General features: G+C 31.5%; 1 protein-coding gene across 4 annotated transcripts in view; it reads left to right on the forward strand.

The window, feature by feature from the left end:
* The window catches only part of LOC107439363 (uncharacterized), a 603,558-nt gene extending 578,313 nt beyond the window's left edge, over positions 1-25,245 (forward strand). For all 4 annotated transcript variants that reach the window (XM_087168288.1, XM_087168289.1, XM_087168290.1 and 1 more), the window contains 4 exons: positions 9,392-9,540; positions 11,498-12,530; positions 19,798-20,480; positions 21,833-25,245. In XM_087168288.1, coding sequence (XP_087024414.1) covers positions 9,392-9,540; positions 11,498-12,530; positions 19,798-20,480; positions 21,833-22,729 — 2,762 coding nt within the window. In that variant the 3' untranslated portion in view covers positions 22,730-25,245. The remainder of the gene's footprint in view (positions 1-9,391; positions 9,541-11,497; positions 12,531-19,797; positions 20,481-21,832) is intronic.
* Positions 25,246-26,326: the final 1,081 nt, after the last annotated feature.

Raw genomic sequence — 26,326 nt, forward strand, 5'->3', positions numbered from 1 at the left:
CTCGTTTTGTCCAAAATATCATATTTTTATGTTTTTTATATAAAATAAAACAATGGGCCGTTATCTTTCAAAAACCTTTTGAGTTTTGTTTCTACGTCAAATGGAACAAATGATGATTTAAAAGCACATCTAAGTTAGTTTTTAAATTGATAACTGTGCCTTTTTTGACATATTTTTTTTCAAAACTTATTTTTCGGTTATTTTCCTTTATTCTAAATGCAATATCTTAAAATATTTCAGTTCAAATTACTTGAAATTTTTCATGAATGTAATCTATTCATCTGTCTTGAGAATAAACTATAGACTAGTAGATTAAATTATAATTAAATTAATTAATCGCAATTTTTGGTATTTTTCGGCAAATAAGTTTCTATAGTGCTCTAAAATGTTTAAATATTAATATTATATCTAATGCTTAGTCTCTCTAAGTTGCATTTTTATAAGTAATATAAGGCAAGAATAAGGAAGAAATAATAAATTTCAACTAAGTTACGTGATTTTGAAAAAAGATCAATTTTTAGTCTTTTTTAACTTCCCCCCCCCCTCCCGATTTTTTTTTTTAAATTTCCAATTTCTATTATTATACAGTGTTTAAGCAAAATAAAAATTTCTAAATTTCTTAGTCTATTTCCCTAAATTGAATTTTTATAAGTTAAAACAAGAATAATGAAAAAATAATCAATTTAACTAAGTTATGTGATTTTGGAGAAAAGATCAATTTTCAGACTTATTTTTTCCAGTTTACCCCCAGATTTTTTAATTTTTCTTCCGTACTTTTTTTTGTATTTATGTTATGATAAATAATGTACAATTGAAATAAAAATTTCTAAACTAAAACAATCAAAATGTTGTCTTCGACAGTTTTCAAGCACCTTAAAAATTAAAATGTACGTAAGTTGTGAATATTTAGTACATATAACATCAGTTCTAATAGAATTCAGAATTAGCTTTTATTAACGTTATTATTTCCACCTTTTGAGAAATGCTCTCATATAACGTCGAAATTTATTTTTTTTTTGATTTTTTTTTTTTTTTTTTTTGCGCTAAACATAATCATATTGTTTTAGTATTAAATTTTAAATCATCCTTGCTACTTTTATTTTTAAATTTAAATAATGCAAAACTTTTAAAAAAGAAAAAAAATACTAAAAAAAATCTAAGCCGAAAATCAGGAAATTAAACAAGAATTTTTAGAATTCCAATTACAAATATGCATAAACAAATTCTTATGAATATCAACAGTAGATGCAGTTTGTTTGCTTTAAAAATCTTCCAAGCTTTTTCACGGCGCACCATATGCTTCGGATAAATTCCGTGTTCATTCGAAAATATAGTTTTCATACCAGTTTAAATGATTCATAAAAAAAGAATGTTCTACTGATTTTTTTGTTTTAGAATTCGTAGATCCATTTCTTCTAGAATAAAGATTGTGCATCCTAGGAAAAGCGAGTCAGTCATGGTAAACAGAACATAAATTACAAACACGGGATTTTGCATAATAATAAGTTCCAGCTTTACACGAAGTTATGTGAAGCTGAATTCGAAATTACGTGAATACATTACTACGTTTCACCGTTCTTTTATAATATTTGGAGAGAATGAAAAAGAATATATCGGCTATTTACAGCATTGGTTATTTACATCGGTTATTTAAAGCAGTCCAACGAAAGTTAGTTTTATAATATAATATTAATGAAATTTACTGGTTAATAAACTTATAGTATAGAGAGAACGTGGATGTGGCGCATATTGTTTAAACTATGAAATACGAAAACAACTGCAAACATTCACACTGTACTGGGAAGTGTTTGCTTTGTAAGGTGATTAAATAATATATATATACACTCGGTAGCAGAACCCCTCTAGCACAGCAACGAGCGATGCAGATCTTCACAGCATTTTTTTCAACTTCAGAATCTTTTTAACGAACGTAACAAGTGGAGAAAAAATTACAGCATAAAAAACCTCTCCCAATGAGGTGACCCCTGGTTCGAATCCCAGCGATGGCAGGTCGATACGAATTCCGCACCCGGCCAACACCTCCTTGAAGAAAAAAGGCCTCAGTAAGGATCAATTTGGTAGTCCGACGTAACGAATATAAACTGCGCAGTGGTGGTTAATACGAAAGATGTAATTATATTTGGACTACTAAAGGATCAAATTTCTTGTTTATGATAACCCGTGCTGAGGCCTTCTCTTTTTTAGGAGGTGTTGACCCGGCTCGCACCGACCACAGTGCTGACGTAAAAATATGCTTAGTAGTAGACTTATCATGGGTTAGAGTCCCCTTGCAGTCAGGCTAACCACGGGGAGTTTTCGTGGTTTTCGTCTCCATGCAACGCAAATGTGGGATAGTTTCATTCAAAAAGTCCACCACGAAGGCAAATTTCTCCCAATACTTAATTCAGGAGTTCCTTGTTTTCTGGATTGGATTCAAAATTACAAGACTATGGAGTTGAACATTGGTAGTCGTAAACTCAAAATAGGTTTAGCATTTCAACGGCGGTTATAATTTAGTATTAAAAACTGAGAACAACTTAAAATGAAAGATAAAATGAAAAAAAAATTCTTTAAAAAAGTAGAAAATAGTTTTTTTTCTTTTGTTTTTTTAAAGAAAAAAAATTGACCCCATAAAAAAGACAATTTTCAATTTTCTGGTGGTTGTTTCTTTTTTGTGCAAAGTATCTATAATTATATGGTATTGAATTTTATTCGAGGAAAATTTAACGCTTTTGAGCAAATGAGACACCAGCGTCCTTTTTACTTATTTTTTCGACAATCTAATTACAAGCAAAAGAATATTTTTGTATCGTTTAATTATAAAAAACAGTTTAATTGCTTAAAAAATTTATTAGATTGTCGAAATTATATTTATATGTATTATAATTAATATATTATATTTATATCGAAATTATATTTTTATGTATAAACTAAAATATAAATTTCGCAAAAATGGTAGTTGTAAAAAAAAATGCATTCATATTCAAAAATTTATCAATAATTTATTTTCTTAATTAAAAAAATTGCAATGATGAACAACTGTTTCTCTTAGATCTTAATATCTTTGAATTTATCTTTTAAGTGCAAGTTAGAAAAATTATTGTTTCGAAGCGAGCCGTGTTTGAACCTTTAAGGCGAAAAGACATCGGTGTTTTATGCCGTATTTCATAACCATAAATTATTAAAATACGAAATATAATATTTCTCACTTATTTTGACCTAAATTGTTGTTGTTGTTGTTGTCGTAGGCCATTAAGGGAGAAGGGGTGCGATTGTTCCTATTTTCCAGTGGTGCTATCTTTGGCTAAGAATTCGTCTTTTGCCACACTCATACGTCACACCCGTTTATAGGGCAGACCATCCACAGATCGTAATTTTGGCCTGAAACAGAGCATGATCAATCTCCAATTCAGCATCCCCAGAGGTATAATTTGTTATGGTAACAGGGGGGACTTAGTGACCCGACAGATTAAACGTACACCGGTCACCATTTACCACACGGGGAGTCTTCAGGTCGGCTGGATTCAAACTACCGTTCTTACGAACGAGAATATCGCACCCGGCCAACAAGGCTATCCCATCCTTTTTGACCTAAATTAATACAAAATAATGAAAAAAATGTTTGAAAAATATGTTAAATAAAAATTCTTCATCAAAGAATTAAATATGCACACATGAGACCATGAATTACAATTTATTTAATTGCTTCTTTTAAAATGAAAATATTTTATTTAGTCATCTACAACCTCGTGATTTATACTTGAATGTATAATACCCTCAGATATCAAATAATACAGTTGTTTAGAAATATTTGATAGTATCGATATGCATCTTATGCTTTATACAAACATTTAATAAAATATGTAAAATACAAATCAAATGCGGAGAACACTAATCCCAGTCATTATTTTAAAGACGTCTGTCACATTTTTAAATATTCAATACAAAGTCAAAACGTGTGAAAGTTTTAAAGATATTTTAGTCACGAGTTTAGAAAGATTAAAATCTTTATTTCGTCCTCTATATCGAGGCTGTGTCGTTCATAAACGTGATTCCATTTCACGCGTGGAGAATATACTTTTTGAACAATAAGGTTTTCGCCCGAACGGGTTTAATAAATGAACTCCTTTTTTTCAGAATTTATGAACTCAAGATGTCTCAAGTAAAAAAAGTTACTTTTTTTCAAACCTTTATTTACACAACCATTTAAAACAAAGAGTTACGCAATGCCTTACATAGTGTGTATTTTTTCTTTTGTTTATAAACAAACTTTGAAAGGAAATTTGCTTCTCGTTTACTTTATTAATCTAATGGTCAAAATTAGATAATATAAGGATTTCGCTAATAAAAATGATACACACCTGGTAGCGTTCTAAAGTACAGATGTGATAGAAAAGCTACGTCTTCTGGGTTATAAATTAAGGTAAGAGCAGCAAATTAACCTATTCGCATGACAGCATTTAAAGTGAATGTAAAGTCATACTAAGATGTAAACGTTCTAAACAGCAATGCGGAGTACAGCTTCTAGTGGCAGAAGGTGAATGTAAAGCGGATATTCATCAGCAAACGTTTGCTGTTTATGGTACTGTCTAAGATAAACAGCTGTAAATTAATGGTATTAATAATGTTTTGGTTAAGAATTGGCAGCAATAGAGAGATTTTATATAAAAATTTGTTCGACGGAAAGCCGCAACGCTAACTTTATTTTCTAACCCTAAGCGGCACTGCTGTTTTTGTAAAAATATTTTGCGCATGCGCTGTGATGCTCAAAAAGCATTAAAGTTAGAGAAAAACGTAACGCAAAATCTATGCAATACTGAGTCTATCAATACACAGATCAAGTAAGCGCATTAAACTCAAATGAATTAATTGCTGCTACGGTTGAAATGATAAGAAATCATCAGACTTAAGACTCATGATACGTACTTAGCACTCTATCTGACATGAGTAAAAGAGTGATGAAATCACTTATTGGCACTAAAAATCGCACTAGTACGTGATGTTCTGCTTTCTTAACTCAACTTTACATTCACTTTAAATGCTCTCATGTGAAATTATTATTCAGTTATCCGGTACACTCCTCTTCCTTTACTAAATAACCCAGAATGAGGGTGCTGTTGTAGTTGTCATCATGCTATGTTTGGACGCTATCCTGCTAGTTTGGATAAAAATCACTTATTACTTAATCTGTAATTTTTCCAAATAATTATTGTTTAACGTAGTTCACATCTTAACGTTTTTAATAAATTTTATTTTAAACTAGCGCTATAATTTTTCAAATCTCATGAAAAAGATAGGGAAAAAAAAACCGTCAAGCATGTTTTCGATTAAAAAGATTATTTCGATATAGTTTTCAAAGCAGAAGAATTGTATATTATAGCATGAACTGAAAAATGTTAATTAATTTTAGAAAATTATTTTTGAATAAAATGATGAGGATGTGTTAAAGTTTTTGATATAAAAAAATGACTGATTAAAATAATGATTATTTCTCGCGAACTATTCGACCGATTTTGTTCAAATTTCTATTTCTCCATATAAAATTACATTATTTAAAATTATGTAAAAATCTGTATACCTTACAACTCAAAATGTTTCGACCATTAATAAATAAAAATATAAAAACAATAAATATTTTTTTCATGGAATTTTCTTTGGATAAGCGAATTGTATAATTGCGTGCAAAAATTTTTTCCACTCGCTTAAAAAGTTCTCGAGATATGGCAAAATATGTTTAATAAAAAATTACAATTAAGGGGTCCAAACTTTCGACCGCTCTTCTGACCAAACTTTTAGGACCATATTTCCCGAATTGAGGGAACCTCCTATGTTTTGGGCTGTCAGAAATCATAATACGTCAAAAAAAAGCTCGTTTATTCAAAGTACGTTTTGTGTCCGATTTTGTAGCTTAAATTATCGTCTGCTTTAACTAAGTAGCATGTTTGAGATCACCTTCTCAAACCATTAAGATTGAGTCTTGGTACAAGAAAATCCGATCATTAGATCAAAAGTTATTTAGGGTGTTTCGTTTATTTTTTTCACACTATACAACGTGCTCATAATTCAATAGGCATGTAACGCTCACATTAAATACACAAATATTACATATTTTTTTTACAAATATTCTGTGAATTAACTAAGTTTTCCAATAATAAAAAACTATGAATTTTTTTTCATAGGAAAAGTTGAATAAATTTATGAACAACTGGACAAACTCTTAAACCATTTGCGTTCCATACATTCTTCACAAAGCTGAAGTTATATATTCTTTACGAAATAAAAACTTCGAAGAAATATATAGACGTATAAACGTCAAAATATTAGGCAGGTAAATTTATTTAAACGGGGAATAAAAAGTATTTCCAGTTACCTGTTTACATAAGTTGAAATATTTCATGTTACAGATAAACGGACGTGCAACGCATCAAAATCTCACTCAAGCCTCAAGGATACAGAAGGGCATTACGTTATTGGATTGCTCGCCTTGTATTCGTTATGTCAGTTATTTTATTACCATCGTCCATATAGCATAATACGTTGTGAATAATTACGAAATTCGAGAACCACGCTTAGCATTCTAACGACACCAGGTAGCCTTCGTTTTAATCCCTGGGATTCGGAAAACAATCCTTTATTAAATTTAGATTCCTGCCAAAAGCTTCAAACAGAATCTCTATCACTTTTGAAGCCTAGTTGTTGTGGCAGGTGAAATTTAATATATGCTTTTGTGCTTTTAAACAGTTGAAATCATACCGTTAGTTTTTTAAAAAAAATTAACTTCGTTCTTTGTTCGTCATGGTTAATGCAGGTGAATCTGCTTAAAATGATTTAAATATTTTTACTGGGTTTTTTTTTCTCCTTTAACTTCGTTCTCTCTCAGTCGTGTTTAATGTGAGTAAATCTGCTTAAAATAGTTAAATAAATAGTTTGAGGGTAATATTCGATTCTTAGTTTTTTAATTAACTTCGTTCTTTGTTAGTCAAGGTTAAATGAAGGTGAATATGTTTATCCTTTTGTTAGTTTTTTAAATTAACTTCGTTCATTGTTAGTCGTTCGTTCATTGTTGGAAATCGCTTGAAATAATTTAAATCCTATTGTTAGTTTTTTTTAAAATTAACTTCGTTCTTAGTTAGTCATGGTTGATGCAGAATAATCTGCTTAAAATGGTTTAAATCTTTTTCTTAGTTATTTTTTCTTTTTTAATTAACTTCATTCTCTGTCAATCGTGGTTAATGAGGGTAAAGCTGCTTAAAGTGGTTAAATAAATAGTTTGAGGGTAAATTCTTATTGTTAGTTTTTTACTATAACTGTAGTTATTAAGTTTACCAATAATTGTTAAATAAAATTACTGTTTCAAGTTGTCAAACGAAAGGACCAACTATTTTATTGAACTGCGATGCAAAGAGCGAATAAAAATAAACTAATAAAGAAATTCTAAAACATTAATATTATACTTTTTATAAGTTATAAAAAAATATTGGGTTAAAGTCAATATCGTATACTTGTGACATTTGTTATAAAAATACCAACTTAAACAGTTTCAAATTACGTTTCTCCTTCTGTGTAAGGAAGGAATAGCTGACAACGGCCTTTAAACATTAATGAAACATTAGTGTAGGAAATACCGGACAATGACCCATACATTCACGTCCCTGGCGGTTTTTATCCCGTTCTATTCGTTTTTCATTAACATTACAAGGCGGAAATTAAAATGTATGCTTTCTAATTAAAGAAATCAAAATAAAATATGAACCTACTTATTCCAATAAGAAATTATTTTAGACTAGAGCCGTGGTGGCTCAGGGGATAGAGCGTTCACCTTCCAATGGGGTGATTCCCAGCGGTGGCTGGTCAATTCGAATTCCGCACCTGGCTCGCACCTACCACAGTGCTTATTTAAATTATCCTCAGTGGTAGACGGATCATGGGATAGTTCCCTAGCCATCCGACTAACCGTGGGAGGTCTACGGGGTTTTCCTCTCCATGTAACACAAATGCGGGTTAGTTCCATCATAAAGTCTTCCGCGAAGACAAAATGTTTCCCAATACTTGATCCTGGAGTTCCCTTGTCTACTGGATTGGTTTCAGAATTACAAGGCTACAGAGTTGAAAATCGATAGTCGTAAACTCAACACCGGTTATAAAATAAAATAATAATCAGACTAGTTAAAAATATTAAAAAAAATCATATTCAAATACTTAGCGTATCAATATCTGCCATTGTACGCAATTTCGAATGTCAAACTTTGTTGGTAATACATAAGTAATATATTCATTTTAGTGTCTTTTTTATATCATTTTAAGCAAAATAACGAACAATAAATTTCGAGTATTATTTAAGTGTTTGACGTCATTGTGCGAGCCCTTTCTCAACTAGGTTACATAGATTAAACTATAAGAGTACTGAACTTTGCGATTACAGCAACATTAATTTTTGACTGCTTGGAGGGTTTCAAACCTGCTGTTTGACGTCATAGCATTCACTCATGACGCAGATTCTCATATATTAATCCTTAAAACAAACATAAATTAAGAGAAGTTTTTCCCCTAAATGAGAAAGTACGTGAAAGCTTGCTAAATTTCGACAATGTATAATAAAAATATTAACTTGTTAAAGTCAGTATAACAGGTATTTAACCATCAACTCAGCATTATCTTAAACAGTTTTGAAAACTGATCTCCATCCTCTGAAAGTGCCATGAATTGCACTTACGAAGCTTGGCATTTATTTCGCTGGGCCTTTGATTGCAATCTTAAAGTGCAAGCTTTGTATCTATAGTTGAGGCTTTTAGGACAAAAACCAGGTCTACTTTGCCGAATGGTGTAAACGCATATTTCACATACGCATTTGTATTAAGAGAAATATTTCTCGAAATTTAAAATGAGTGAAGAGAGATACGGGATTGTTTACATGTAATAGCGTGTTAGAAACTTGTTACTTTGCGGGGATACGTGATGGTCGATAGGCAATTTTCTACACGCAGAGCTATCAGAAGGTGAAGATTGTTATCGTTAAAAACGTTCTATTTTTAGTAAATTTGAAAAATAGTTTTTTGATTTAGCTAATTTTAAAAGCATTTTAGGGAGGAATAAAAGATAAATTCTATCCAAATCTAATAAATTAAAACTCGAAAAGACAGAACTGAAAAAATCTAAGGAGGGGACAGAATGCCTCCTACTATCAGTAAGCAATCAAACTTATTTTGGTGTATTTTCATCCGCCATTTCGATAGTATCTTTGTTTCTTTCTTTTGCTTAAGAAAATTAAAGTGCAATGATTAAACAACATCTTGCATTGCAGATCAAAATGCGAATGATCCGTAGAAAGTGAACAGCTTGTAAATCAGATAGCGTACGATCAGAATGTTAAAATGAGTTCTTTTTATTTCAGTGCCCAGCTATCATGGTCGTCATTTAGTCCAAGATGTCCCTTGGAATTACTGTCCATCTACTTCTCCACCGAAGCAAATAGACGGTAACAAGCCGATCATCAGACAAATCGATCTCTCAATACCACCGCCACCCTATATTCCATGCGAGGTAAGTCTTTAATTTTGTACATTTTAACTTGTATCAAATAATTCTTTAACCTCTATATCATAAGAGAAAGGTTGCACAAGATCAGAAAAGAACAGAGACTGTTCTGCAGTGAAATTAATGCGCAGAACATATGCACGTGAAAAAGCTTTGTGCCTATATTGTCTTATACAAGGACACGCTTTACGTTGTTTACTGAAAATGTCAAATAATCCACTAAAAGCATAGATGGCCCAGGAGATACAGCGTTCGCCTTCCAATGCGGTGAACCGGGTTCGAATCCCAAAAAAAGGCTGGTCGATACGAATTCCGCATCCGGCTTGCACCTACCACAGTGCTTATTTAAAATATCCTCTGTGGTAGACTGATCATGGGTCAGAATCCCCTTGCGTCAGGCTAACCATGGGAGGTTTTCGTGATTTTCCTCTCCATGTAACGCAAGTTTCATCAAAAAGTCCTCCACGAAGGCAACTTTCTTCCAATACTTGACCCAGAAGTTCCCTTGTCTTCTGGAGCGGATTCAAAATTTCAAGGCTACGGAGTTGAACATTAGTAGTCGTAAACCCAAAATTGGGTCGGCTGTTCAATGACGGTTATAAAATAGTCCACTAATCGGTTGGAGAGGATATATGAAATTCCTCTCCGTTACTACTCAATTGAAACAATTTTGATAAATTCCTTTCCCCATTCGTACCCCTTCCTTTGCTAAGTACCGAGATGAATTTTCCCCATGTCACCGTAGTTTTCTCTTGCTAGGGGATTGTATCGTTTTAAATGAAAATGAGATTGAATGACAATTCTTTCAAAATTTAGTATTTTGTAGGAATGTTTCGATATTTGAAAATTATTAGAATTTAATATTGAATCGCTTTGAAGAAATGTCCCCAAGCACAAAAAAAAGGCATTTTAATACTGAATATGTGCTTTCTTAATAAATAAGCTTTCAATTTTAATTATTTTCAAACATTAATATGTAAATAATTTCACTTAAAATTAATTACGCAAATCCATATAACGTAGATATTGAATAAGGAATATATAACAACGGACTGAAATATAAATTATCCCTGATCAAAATTTCAGACAATGTTAAAGCTATTTTCAATGAACATAAAAATGAATATTGAACTGAATGCAGATGTTTACGCAATACCCGTGTGTGGTTATATAGCGCCAAACTTGAGGTATAAATTTACGATTTTGTGAATTCTAAGGAGAACAACTGAATTGTGCTGCTATAAGCTATATCTGAGCCGTGGTGGCTCATGGGATAGAGCTCACGCCTCCCAATGAAGTGAGACGGGGTCGAATCCCAGTGATGACTAGAATTCTAATTCCACACCCGGCTTGCATAGACCACAGTGCTGACGTAAAAATATCCTCAATTGATCAATGGATCATGGGTTTAACCGCGGGAGGTTTTCGTGGTCTTCTTCTCTTCATAACGCAAATGTGGATTAGTTCCTTTAAAAAGTCTTCCTTGAAGGCAAATTTCTCCCTATACTTGATTCAGGAGTTCCCTTGTCTTCTGGATTGGGTTCAAAATTACAAGGCTACGGAATTGAACATTAGTAGCCGCATTGAATATTAGCAAACTCAAAAAATTTGGGTCAACTGTTCAACGACGGTTATAAAATAAAAAATAAAAAAATTTTTAAAAAAACTATATAGCTATATCTGATGTAGAAGCAAAAGATGAAAAAACCCAAATGAAAAAAAGAAAGAAAAGAGCACTTGAGGGTCGTGGTATATATATTCAGTATCAACTTGAAGAATATAAGAGGGGAACATAAAAATAAGAAAGTTTATAAAGTATTATTGTAGTACTATTTCCAGTGTAAATTATAATGTATCTGAGTAATGAATTCATAATAAACTCCTCGATATTTTCGAAATGCCCATGTTTTGTTTTGTTTTATCTTTTTATTCATAATTACAATAGTGTTTTATTTTTAATTAGGAACGTCGACTCTCTCGCAGTAACTCAAGGGACCAATTCAGTATCGCAACTAGCCCAAGTTCCGTTGACCACAACATGAACGAAATGCAAGCATTGGTAGCTTCCATAACCTCCATGCCATCCAGCGTCAACAGCTCCCCAAAAAGCGACGTCCCCCGAAAAGACTCAGACACCAAAGACGCCCAATCGATAGCAGACGTCGATTTCACGTCGGATCAACCAGACCAGGACATCAAAACACTGGACAAGAACCTGCAGGAAGAAAGACCCACATTCCAGAACCTAGGGGACAAAGTGGACGTGGGACCCAAACCACTCTACAACTCTGCTGGAGATATCGACCTGCACAGCGTCATGTCTATAGAGCTGTTGGAAGAAGAGAACGAGATGGACGAAACGTGTGCAGACAACATAATGAAACGAATCGAGATCAAAACACACGACGTCATGAATCGAGTCACAGAGATGAACAAAATAGTGAAAGATGCGCAGCTGTATTTACAAAAGGACGGTTGTGATTCGGAGAGGCAGCAACGCAAAACTGGTGACCTCGGACTGAAGTCGAATGATTCGCTGCTCTTCATACAACGTCATCAAACTGGTGAAGAGTATAATAGTGTAGTGACAACCTGCGGCGAATCACTACCATCAGAAAGTGAAGCAGAAAGTACCCCAACTAACAGTCCAACACACGCGACCATGCTGGCTACAGAAGGCCATGACGCGAACTTCAAAAACTTGTGTTCCAGTTTCGGACTACATAGTCCGCATCTACTCATGTCCTCTTTGCAACAGCAAGAACCTACGGAGGACGTCGAGGAATTGCTAAGGCAGTTGCAAACGTCAACGAGTTTGCAATTCGAAGGAGATACTCTGTGTCTTGATCCGGATATTATTGATTTGACTATTATACCACCACCTTCGGACGACGTAGATTTCTGTTGCGTCCCCCCCGATTCTGTGGACAATAACAAATCTTTTCTGGACCAGGAAACAGGTCAACGGAGGGACTTCTATTGTACAGAAAATACTAGTAAGTTATACATTTGGCTTCTTTTTTTACAGTTGAAAGTATTATTTTAAAGAACTTTCAAATAAATTGTAAATAATTTTTTTTTACAGAAAATGTGACATTACAGGCTAATAATCTTTAGCTTAGAAATATATATTAAAAAAGAAGATTTACACTACACTATTCAAAATACATCATTTTTAACTAGAATAATCCGTAATGTTGATTGTTTTATGACAAAATTAAATTATATTATATATCATTATAATCTCATACTTAAAAGTAAGCAGCATTAACTTTCTTTTCATTTAGTTTCTAATTAGAAAACTTTTATTTAAAAGAACTATGTTCGAGTAACAGTATAATCAATATAGATAATGTATAGAATAATCATATTCTACATCAGGGGTTTCCAACTGGCGGCCCGGGGGCCGCATCCGGCCAGCGAACTAAAATATATTAGTTGTCATTTTTATGCGGATAATTTTCGCAAAAAGTCTATATGGGTTTAAAATACTTTTCTCGTTAATAAAAACCTAATTTCTTCGTTTCTGTGAAATTTAACATACCAAAGGTGCGAAGAAATTTATTTCTCAGGTTTTGCATCCAAGAAAATATTTATTCAAATACAAAAATAATTGTGTATATTGCTCTTTTTTATTTCAGTTTTTTGTATTTTGTGAATATAATTTAGCATGTACTTATCAGATTTTTTCTCGAAGAAATTCTCCGATTTAACTTTTTGAAACCACTCATTTTGGACGAAAATATTTACACACACATTTGTAAATTTTGCATTTAAAATGTAAATATCTATTTTCTGGTGGTTGCAGCAGACAAACCTCAATTTTCTCATTGAATATTTTGAGTGCTACTATGTAAGTTTCAATACCAAACTTTTTAAAATTTTATATCTTAACAATTAGATATCTTATTACATTAATTGCTTAATTCATAGGTGCACATTAAAGTTATTGTAGCTCGAATTTTTATTATTTATTTAATATTTTTTTAAATATTATTAATAACAATTAAATATTTTTAAAAATCTACTTCTTATTTTGATTTGTAATTCAATACTTTTGTTTTGAACAACTTTTTGTTTTGTAAAAATCTGACAGTAATATTTAATGACCCTTCAAACATAAAAAAGGCCTACATAAAATTTTGATAAAGTTGCGGCCCGCCATTTGATTTGTGTTTTTAATTCTGGCCCCCGGCCTCATGTAAGTTGGAAATCCCTGTTCTAAATACATCCCAAATAAATTATTAATGGTAACGACATTAAGGTTATACAACCTGCAACCCAAATTTCAAATTCACCCTCCCCCGCCTAATATTCAGAAATTTAAAAATAAAGAGAAAAAAAACAACTAGTGTAAGAAATTTTATAATTATCTTTTAAATTATAACAATAGCGTTTTTTTAAAAAAAACGCTGATTTTATAACAGTAGAAAAGTCAATTCGAAATGTCAAATAATTTATTTCCTACGACGTTGTGATTTTTCTACTTTTAAAGAACATTCATTGAACATTGAAAATTTTAAGTAAAAAAAAAAATTATACAAATTTTTCACAGAAAATAAAACATGTAAAACTGCGAAAATTTAACTTTTTTTGAAAAAGACAAGATGTGCAAAATTTGAAACGATTTTTTTTTTTAAATTGAGAATATTAAACATTTTTAATAAATAATTGTAGTAAATTTTCTTTTCATTTTTAAAATAAAACAATATTTTTACATCAAGAATTAAGTTATTAGTTAATATAAAAACTGTATCATTTCTGCTTCCTATATAAAATAAAATTAAAAAACATTGCACAATACTATTTTAAAAACATTGGCAATATTTAAACAGATGCGCAGATAATTCTTGTCCATAAAATAAATTAATAAAAAATTTTGTTAGTTTTTTTATTCATTTGTTTTTATAAATCTTATCTGTTGAGTAAAGAATGTATAATATAATCAATTCGTAAACCATTATTTAAATAAATACAAGAGATTTAAACGCAAAGATAAATGATCTACATTTAAAACAAAGAAAACTGTTTACATTGTTCGAAAAAGTGTACTCTCACATTTCTTAGTTTTTATTGCATTTTTGTCAGTGAGTCTTTTTTCGAAAGTGAAATTGTTTTCTCAAATGACATGACGTTTCATGAATACAAACATAGTTTCAGGTCAAACATAGCTGCAGGGGAAAAGACCTAAATTGTTTTATTGTTTACATTCTACAGTCAATTGAATTGAGTTATAAAAAATAAATTATCCCTCTCTTTTTCTCTAAATACTTGTTTATTTAAAACTTAATTTAAGAAAGAAAACGCTTATTTGACAAGGCTTATTTTTGTTAATTTTTTAAATATAAAAGTGCCATTTTGGAATTTAGCAACCATCTTTTTTTTTTTTTTTAATTCAACGAGAAATTTAAATTCTAACGCAGTTGTGTTATTTAATCAATATTTTTTTTAAAGCATAACAAACAAAACTCATGAATTTAAGTCTTAACTTTAATAAAACATGTGAACACATTATGGATTTGTTGCATTTTTATGTATTTTATATTTTATCTTTCACGATTGCGATATGATGAAGTTTTAATTAAAAAAAATTGCTCGTTTAGAATTGCTTACATTGAAATTTTTGTTTCGTTCGATTTACTAATATTTCAATTTAATTTTGTTAATAAAAGAAATGTTTCGAATGTTTTATTTTTCCTTAATTTTGAAAAGTATTATTTATTCAAGTTAGTCGTTTATAGTAAAAACGTGAAAAATGGTGCTCATTTAGAACTAAATCTGTTCTTTTTTTTCTTTAAAAAATTTATCAACTCAATGAAATTAAAGATAAATTCTTTTTTTTTATTTATATGTTTTCTTTTTCATTGTTTAGTGAAAATCTAATCTCACAAATTGGCTTTTATTTACGCGCAATTTTTGGTAATAATTTTTCGCATTAACATATCACGTTCGCTTCTTTAATCTCAATATTTATCATAATTTTGCTGCAAACAATTTGTTAATGGCTTGCAAACAAATTGTTTTTTTTTTCTTCCTATTTTACTTCATCTTTTCTTTTCTAAATTTAAAAGAATAATGTAATTCCATCGACATTTAATAACTTTTTTTTAATCGTTTGAATTTTTCTGAGTATTATTGGTTATTCTCAGTATTCGCGACATTATTATTTATGAGGGGGAAAAAAACAACCATTTTGCTTAATTTCTCTCAATTTCTTCCTAGCTTGTTTACCGTGTTAATAATCTTATTAAACTGATATTTAGATAAAATAATTTCTTTCTTTCTAAATAAACACTACATCTTACAACGCAAAAATAACTTCATTTAACGCAAATTTTATTTTCGGAAAACTTTAATTTCTTGCATTACTTTTTTAAAGAAATTTAAAACTTTTGTTAATTTCTAAGGCAGTAGTTAATTTGTTCGACTATTATTAAATAAAGTAATAAATATTTACTTAATATATTCTGCATGGAATAATCTTCGGATAAACGAATTTTATAATTGTCTGTAAATTTTTTTAAAATTGCTTAAAAATTTCTCGAGATATGGTGAAGTACTCAAAAAGTAAAATTAACATTAAGGGGTCCAAACTATGGGGACCGTATTTCCCAGATTGCGGGTACCACCCATATTTTGGGGGTCAAAAAACCGAATTCGTTGAAAAAAGGTATGTTTATTCGGCGAAAGTACGTTTTTGTGTCTGATTTCGTAACTTAAAATATCGTCTGCGCTCATTAATTAGCAAATTTGAGGTCACCTACCTCGAGCCATTGAAATTGAGTCTTAGAAAGCGAAAATCCGATCATTAAATCAAAAGTCAGAATGGTCCGGGGTTTTTTTTTGGGGGGGGGACGCACTGTACATTTTTGACTATTTTTTTTATTTTTTATTTCAATGCATATTAAAAAAATTAATGTCTTCGGAGAAATTTGAAGACACATGTTAGAATTTAGAAACATTTTCCGTTCTCAACGAGTTTGAAAGTTTTGAGGACAATCAACGAAATTCGAGGACTGTTTTCACGATTTGAGGACTTCGGGTCATCTTAAATTTAAAAAAAAAAAAAAATTCCTTTCTTTTTTATTATCTATGTTAAAACATTATATGACTGTAACTCGACTTAATGTTTACAACACAACAAAACATTGCCATTGTTACAACACGTACGAAAACATCATTAGCTTCTTTTGTCTTAAATAAGATGCAAACTCAGCTGTTCTTTCTCATCTTGTTTTGAAAAAGTTGAGTTTTTGTTTCCTTTTTCCTTTATCCCCATACTATTTGATCTACATACGTGATATAGCCAGCTAGCATATTTATGAAATTTGCGGAGATGCAGAACTCGGTTGAAACATTCAAAATTGAAATAATCCTTAAAGCCAAACAAAACCCTTCCAGCGGAATAAAGACGTGGAAGCCAAACAAAGTCGTCAAAAGAATTGTACTAGAAAGAGAAGAAAAAAAATGGAAAAGATACTTTCTGTCTACAGAATAAAGAATAAGCTCCATTGAATGTGTGCGTGGTGTCACAAATCACTCTTAAGTATTACTGTCACTATTTCTTTCTTTCTTTTTCATTTTCTTTGAAGAAGATCTCTTCCTAATTGGTGGCTCCCCACTTGTTATAGTCCCCAGTCACAGCAGGCAATGTCAGTAAGCCACAAAAAAAAAAAAAAAATTTTTAGCAGAAAGACTCGCAGTATATATTTGAAAACGAACTACTTCTCTAAGGTTTATTTTCCCCTTTATTGAATTGTAAACTACTATTTCTAACTTAAATGATGGCCAGTATATTTTTTATCTAATCAAATAATAGTTAACTTTTAACGGTATGAAACATTTTATTTTCAATTTTTAAAAAATGCATATTCTAGGCTGTTGTATGGATGGGTGACTGAATGTAAACAATAAAAATCTTCCTAAAATCTGTATAAATATAGAAAGCCCCCGGTGTATCCCTCGGCGTATGTTACGTTTACCACGAGATGTGTGAACAGGCTTGATATTATATGAAGTTTTGTGATATGTGTTTAAATTCACGCGGAATTTTACCATTCCTAAGATTTTTCTGTAAATTCTAAATGGTGGACTTTTTAGAATTTATGATAAATTTAGGATAACTAATATCAATCACGGAAGCTATCCTAAAGCGTAAGATTTGTCATGCTTTGAGTGTTATCCTTTCTTTAGGACATATCTGTTTAAAACATCGTCGTTTGTTATTGGGTAGCATCAAAGCATGTTTGTGTGGAATCATCCGTTTTTTTGTTGTTGTTGTTGTTTTTGTCCTATGCCTGTTTAGGCAGTGGGGGTGCGATTGTTCCTGTTTCATAGTGGCGCCATCTATGGCCAGGAATTCGACTTCTGCCACGCTATTCACACAACCACAACCAGTTCATAGGGCGGGTCACATTCTCACTCAAAGGAGAAAGGACATAGAACACACAAAGAAACATCCATGTCTTGCCCGGGATTCGAACCCAGGACCTTTCTGATGCAAGGACAGTTCCCTGCCCCCTACACAGTCCGGTCGGCGAATTATTCGTTTTCTGATAAAATTAAACGGTAAGCTAAAGTTAAAATGAAAGAACGTGTAATATTGTAAACACTGGCGCCCTATTTAGAACAGATGTGTAAAATTAAATCGGGAGTTGTAATCCGGTTTAACAAAAAATAGTAACCCCTAACACCACCTGTGCTTAGCTTTACACGGTCAACTATGCATCTATTGTCCCTATCGATAGCAAAATTATACTTAATTCACTTCTATATCTCCCTAAAATAACAGTTTACAATAGACAAATTTTTGTAATGTTGCCAGTTTTGACAGAATCGCTACTAACAATACTTTTGGTATACCTCATTAAACTTACAAAAAAATCAATTTAATTTTTTTTCTATACGTTTCTGTTATTTACAAAGATTTTTTTTTTACCATTAGAAAGAATTGGATGGGTTATGTAAGCATAGCTCAAACTATTCTTTGTCAGAAAAACAAAGAAATCGTTGTCCTCAATTAGATGCTTGCATAAATGTTTAAACGGATTCAAAGATTGCAAGTGCGGAATATTTAGCGTATAAGTCAAAATCGATTAAATGCTTCACTTGACGTATCTTTTTCTCCCGTTTTGTGATATGTATTTTTTTAGTTTTTTAGTCAAAGCAATTTGATTGACTTAGGGACTTTATTTCCAATAAAGTGCTCAAGCAAAACCAATAACCCAAGTCAAATAAAGTCAAAACCAATATCTCGAAAAATTAGTATTTACATCACTAAATAACAGAGCTATTGTCGACTACAACTAGTTACCGACCAGCAGGGTCATGGAAGTTCGACACCGACGGCATACTGATGGCAATGTAATAATCATTGCTCGCCGACCATCTTTACTTCTAAGACACGCTGGTACACGCTGTCTGACAACACGCTTCCTTAACGGATCGAACCCTGATCAAACACAACTACTGCTCCTTGCCTTAATCATTTCGTCATAGCGGGTCAGTTATTAAATAATAATAACTTATTTCAGAAGAAAATCTCTATCGTGCCGGATAATATACTGTAAATCTGAACATTGCCTTTGTACTAAGGCAAGGAAATTGATGAGATATGATTGAAATATAAAGAAACCACTTTCATTGTAGAATGATTATATAAATTATAAAGAATTAGGCAGCATATTTAAAGATCACAAACATGGCTATATTTATAACTTAAATATTATGTTAACAGATCATTAGGCAATCCTTAAAGTTCCGAACCAAGCATTATTCTTTTAAAAAAATAGAAAGCATTTTTTTTTGTGGGGGAAAAAAACAAAAACAAGACGGTTAGAGTATAGGTGGGGCCCAACAGTTATCACGTTTAATTCCAATTACCAGTAAATGCGTGCTTACTAACCGACGCTTAGCCACTGCAACTAAAAGTAAAACCAAGCCCAATCCGAGTACAAATTAATCACTAAAAAGACCGTTAGCATTTAATATAACCCTGTGACCAAAACGTTAAGCGTGGTAATAAAAAAAAAAAGCAGCTTGAAGGAAATGAAGTTTTAAAAAAAAATTGGATTTCGATGTTAGTTCGGCAGAGATAGGAAATATGCCTATAATGGCTTTACAATCTTTATCAGTTTTCGTGTTTATCTTTTTTTTTATTCTATGTATTTGATCGATTTGGAAATAAAACTTTCAATTTTAGAGCAACGCTTCCCCTTTTTGAATTACGGTGAATTAAAATTTTAAAATACATTTTCTTTCCAGTCCCCGAGGATCCAGACATGGACGAGAATGGAATCGTCTTTTCAGCATCATCCACCGACACTACTCCAAGTTCATCTCTCACCATCTCTTCTCTCTCATCCAGCAGCGAAACACTCACTGCGGCTGAAGACGATCTATCGGCCTACATCATTCCTCCACCACCCCCAAGCTCCATAGGGATTGTGGAAGAACAAAACCGAGTTCTTGCTCGATTCAGGCAAGCTGCTGAAGAAATCCGTCGTATGATGGCGCACGGAAACGACAACCTTGCTGGATCCAAATATTCTGAAAGCATGAACTCCGTAAGCAAGTTCTGCACCATTCCTCGAAGACATGAAGAAAACCACAGACCTCCCCTGTCATCTCTGTCTTCAATGGTGACACCAGTGAGAGACGGCCGGTCAGCAACTTTCTCGGGTTGTCCTACAACACCTGAAGAGGCAACTGAAGCAAAAGCAAAGGAGGATCCTGTAAACGGTTCCAGTGTGGATTCAGAGACTGGCGTGACATGGAGGCCTCAACCACCTCCAAGAGTGAAAAGAAATTCTATTATTGCTGATACTATGATGGAATCGAGAAAGAATTCGATTAGCAGTCACAATGGAGACTCCAGACGAAGCTCTGCAAATCCTGGAGAACATTTCTCATTGCCAGTTCAAAGAATAAATGAGCAGACTAGTCAGGTAAGAAAACGATACTACCCAAACGAAACCATACCTTGAATTGTGCATAAATTAATTTCATTATTTATTAGAGATATCTGTAGAGACAAAGAATATTCTGGAAATTACCAGCCACAGCAGCGCCATATGTGTGTGAACTTAATAACATGGAACATAGTGCACATAAATTTCCTGCGCAACAAACCACACTTTTCTATCTCGTCTGTTTTTTCTTTAAAATATTTTCCAAACAGAATAGGATAAAATTGCATCATTAATGCATAGTAATAAATGCCTTAATTAAAATTTTTTCATTTTATTGAAGTTTAGAAAGTTAAGAGACGATTTTGTTACTAAATTAGCAGCACCATATGTTGACAACCTATGTAACTAATTTAGGAAAATGGTGAATATAATTTCCTGGTTATTTGTCCAGATTTCTTAAGTAAAACGCAATAAATCGCGGATTTTGATCGCCTCCGCTTTTCATTGGTAAATTTTACAAACCTTTGGTCACTTTTAGGATGCAATGAAATTGCATCCATAAATACGACGTAATAATAGTGCATCGAATCAAAGCTTATTCATTTTTAGAAATTTAAAAAATGAACATTTTGTCCTTTCGTAGCACAAGTTTACAGTAGAAATAGCGAGTCCTTTTTAAAAACATTTGAGAAGGAGCTAGGCAAACCCATAAAAATACAAACTTAGAAGCTTTGGGAAATGTTCACGTAAAAATTTTAACAATAGACATAATGGTTATGCACCAAAATTTATCAAGTAGCATAAAAGTATTACTAAGAGGAAAACAATGTGGTAGAAAGGCAATCAAGATTTTCTTGAAAATATTCTTAAACTTTTTTTTTTGTAGACTTAAAAGGGTTCGATATAACCCGTATTATAAACAGAATGTTCCGTAAAGACTGTTCGTAATGTATATTTCCAGAATCCTTATAAAAAATGAAGTCACAATGCAAGTTAGCTGCCTCAAATACTTGATTTTAAATAGGATCTGCAATCATTATAGAACACTATGTTTAAAATAATAAACAAAATGTGATAAATATACATATTTAAATAAATGAAAGTTAAAAGTTACAAGAATGACAGCTCTTACAAAACTCTAGTAGTATAAATCAAACAGTTGAAATTTTAGAATTGAAGCTTTAGTATGGTGATTTTATGAATAAATTATTAATCATTAAAATTTTAGATGTAAGCTAAAGCTAGTAAAATTTTGTTTAGCAAACGAAAAGACCGAGTGCATAAAATGATAAATAACTATGCTATAACGATCCTTATACCATATCTTAAAAATATTAAATTTCATTATGCAATCAGAAAAATAAAATTTGTTATTCTTTTTATTACAGAGTGATTCTTCGGGTAATGGACAGTCAGTTTCATCTGGTGGTAGTAACTCTAGTAACTACCAAACACAGTTATCTAATGGGTATCACAATGGACACAAAGTAAACACCCATAATAGTTACCCTGAAAAAACTCACAACGGATCCGAGGAAGACTTCTACGTAAATGGTGATTACAGGGGTTACGAATCGAGTGAGTTTCAACCAAACGTTTCTCAAAGCCAAACAGAACAATGTCACGTGTGTACAAGTGGCAAAAATGGAATTGTCAACGGCTGTGCTTGTAAGAAATTCAACCAATTGTTGAGCTATCACCAGTCATTACCAAGGAAGGTAATGAACACCAAAATAACAGTTGCCAATTGTGAAAATGGCTACCAGAAAGTGAACGGAACGCCTCCCGCTTTCCTCACTGCTCAGCAAGAAATCGCGGACATGATTGAGAATCTGGACCTGACCTGTAGAGCTCGACTGCAGGAATGTGCCGAATGCCTCGCCCGAATACCACCCGACAATTCCAAACTGGAAAAAGTCCGCGAGACATTGATATACGAATCTAGACAGTTCGTGACTGCCTCTAAACTTTTCGTGAAAAGTATAACAGAATCTTCAGACAAAATGGAGGAGAATCTAACGACCTGTCTAGCTTTGCTCGACAGAATCTTTGCAGTCAGTGAGCTGGTGGTAACAGAAATGACCATTCCATCTCAAATAAACTGCTTAGTAGAAAAGCTAAAAGAAATGGCTTTGGCCTATTCTAGAACAGTGCAAGCTGCACAATCTGCTGCTGCGGGTGAAATACCGAACTCAAACATGGCTAGCTTGATGCACCAGGCAACATCGCTAGCAACCTCTTTAACAGTACTAATGAGAACATTAAGGACTTTCAGTGGTCCTTGAGATTATTAGTATCTAAGTCATATGAATTGTTTTTTAATTATATTTTATAGTTATGTTTTTTTTTACGATCATATCTAAGCGAAGCTATACTTAGGTTACCAAAGGCAGCAAGCTGCTCTGGAATGTAATTTGTACAGAAGAATCTTAGTGTTGCATGAGCTGATTGGTTGTGATGTATCAAAATGTGAAGTCAGTTCTCAGGGTTGTCAAATAAAAATAGTTCATTTAAACGATACAGTTTTGCAGAAACTATACTTAAACACTTTTTTTTAAAACCTATAGTATATAAACCGACAGATAAAAAAAATATTCCAGTTTGCATTTTAGCATCCCTTCCAAATTTGAAACACCATATTCAATGTCTTGTTTACACATTTAGATTAATTCAAAACTGCTTGTTAACTATCATCAATTTCCCACACCATTTGTATAAACCACATAGCCAAAAACTGTAAATCTTATTTAAAAAAACAAAAAAAATATAAAATAAAAGTTATAGTTATAAAATAAGTTCAAGAAGTCAGTCGGCATAACTTCTGTATCTCCAAGTTAGTTATCATCCCATATTAAAATGTACAGCAATATTAAGTTATGAAAACGTTTCTTTTATTTTCATTTTTAAACCAATTACAATGACTAAACTTCAAAAAAATAATAAATTAGTTTATTTATTTATTTTTCAATTATTCATAAACAATTCAGTCTTGATTATAATTAAAAAAACAGCTATTGTTGTAATTTTACAATTAGGTCAATTTTAATGAATAAGCAAGCTTTTCCTAATCTTTAAAACTATGATACATTAATTTATATATCCCAAAACCCATGTTCAATTTCATGTCATATGAATATAACCATTAAGGACCTTTATTTATATGCTACTTATTTGATGACAGGAAAAATTTGTACTACGAGCGATTTTTTTTTAAACTGAAGATGATCTTAAAATAGATTTATAAATATTTGTAAATATTACTTTAACTGCAGTATTATGGTCGCACATTTGCTGTTGGAAACTATCATTAGGAGTTATCAATTTCATATTCTTAAGTTACCAAGTTTATGAGCTATCAATTTCATATTCAACTTCAATTGAATATCAATTAAATTTTTACAAGTTACCAATTACACAATTGCTGATTATCATTAAATCATCACGAACAAACAATTTAATTAGGATGCATTATCATAAGTTATTATTGAAATAAAAAGTATTTCAAGTAAATAACATGATCGATCAATATTGTTAAAATAACTATCAACTTTCAAATATAAAATGTTAGGCATTACAGCAAATAATAATATTTTAAATATTAGTTATTTCTTTCCATTACTGTAATAATGTAAACAAAGCTATGTGTGATCGCATACAAATGGAAAGCAACTAATCTGCTTTCTTGGACTTGATATAGACAGTAAAAGAATTCAAGACAAAAACAATTACTTTATACATTGTTTTTTTTTTTTTTTTAATTTAAAAAAATATTGTACATATAACGACATTACTATATATAATATAAAATGAAACACTGGAAGAAAAAAAGGATGTAAGGGCCAAATTGTAAATTTCAAAAAAAATTCTAGAAGATACAGCAAATCCAACTAGAAGTAGGTAAATCAGATCATTTAGAGATTTTCAGACTTTCTTAAAAGTTGCATCTTTAATTAAGGCGACATAAAAAGAAAAGATTTTGATTCGCATCTGATTTTTGGCAGAAATGCTGTCTTTGTATAAAGAAATAGATAAAGAACATTTTATTTTTATGAAAATTTCAAAACTAACCAACCCATCAGATGAAAGCCTTATTTGAATAATAGACAATTCCACATTTGTAAATTTTGAGATACAGCTTTTAAAATTATTGAATATATTGTATTTCCCATCTTGTCTGATCTGCGGGGCAGCAAAAATAGGCTTAAGATGTAACAATTTTAAAAGACGATAGAAATAATTTGAAAGTGTGGCTAACCCTACTTTTTTTTAAAAAGTGGAGTTGGACTACTATTCAAAAAAGGCTTCCGAATATCTTAAAAAAAATAAATGAGCTTTCTTGTCTTCATTAGCCCAAACTTAAAATTGTTTCTTTTCAACACAAATAAGTCCCTTAGTGCTGTCCAGTCGATTTTTAGAGAAACTGACAAACTATCATTTCCAAAACGTATCCAGGTCAGTAGAAAATGTATTTATGTTTTAGAATGCAAATTGTTCATGTTCATGTAATTTGATAAGTGTAAACAAACTTTGTAAATAGCACCAGATGGTTAGCCAATGAGAGAGCTACCACAAATGTTCTTGTACAATACAAATATTTAACTATTAGAAAGTAGCTTAAAAAAAACAAAGATTGAAAAAATGAAAGTTTTTAACATACAGAAAAAATAAAATATATGTTTCTTAGATGTTTGAGTATGTATTTGTGAGATGTTCAAAGATCTATGAAAGTGGAATCTTTTTAATCTGGAATGAAAATGTACGCGTTATGTGTGAATTAAAATAAACTTTTTAAATGTGAAAATGTGTCATTATTCTAATACACCAAAAAGCATGACAATGACTTTAATTGTAGAAGAACCTGTCTAATAAGTGTCGTTTTCTTTATTTAAGAAAAATTCATATTTGCCTGGCATCCCAAAAAAGTAATAAGTTGAAAAGTCAATTAAAAAAATATTTAATACTGTTTTCTGCTTAGAAGAACAGCCATTAATTTTAACCTATTAAAATGCTCAACAATAGATGGCGCTGCTAACTGAAAAACAATAAAGCACTGTTTTCAGATGTTTGTCAAACTATTTAAACTCAGATATTTGTATGAGCAACAGTTAATTTTTTTGAAACACTGCATCACATTTTAAAAACATAGTTTTAAATTTTTTTTTCAGCATTGATAACTTTAGTAACTTGAATGTAATGAGAATAAATTATATCTAGCTTCCTGAGCAGAACACAGAAAACTGTAAAATTCCATTCCATCTTTCTCGAATTGATTTTTCAAATCAGTTATTTTTAAGAAAGCCAGAAAAAATGTATATGAATATCAAAAAACTGTTAGCAGAATATTTTGATCCATGGAGAGGATGTAATAGTAATTTAAAGAGAGAGGGAAGTAATTTAAAATCTAGAAAGAGTTCAGGCAAACCTAAACTAAGCATTGAAAAGAAATTTTCAAAATATCAAAATGAAAACTAAGTATGAGAGGATAGCTTAGAGCAGTGTTCCCCAAAGTGTGGTACGCGTACCCCCTGGGGTACGGGAACCGTTCAGCGGGGGTACGCGCTCTTATGCGAAATATCTTGAAAGAAACGAAAATTTACAAATTTTTTATTTAAAAACAAAGCTAGTGATGAAAATTTACGATTACGCATTTTTCTATTGCCTATTTTTTGCAGAGTTAACAGTGAATATTTAGTGGTGTCAACAGCCAGTTGCGATTTCTAACTTTTGTGCAATTTTTTATAGTAAAAAATACACAAATTTTTTTATTAGTGGTACACAGCTTTACGAAAAATTTAGAAAGGGTACATAAAAGTCATAAGTTTGGATAGTAAAGTTCATGATAATTATTGCATTATGTACTAAATATTTTACACAGGGGATTT

Source organism: Parasteatoda tepidariorum, chromosome 7 (genome assembly GCF_982258835.1).
Source record: "Parasteatoda tepidariorum strain Cologne lab strain chromosome 7, Ptep-v5.0, whole genome shotgun sequence".
Lineage (NCBI taxonomy): Eukaryota > Metazoa > Arthropoda > Arachnida > Araneae > Theridiidae > Parasteatoda > Parasteatoda tepidariorum.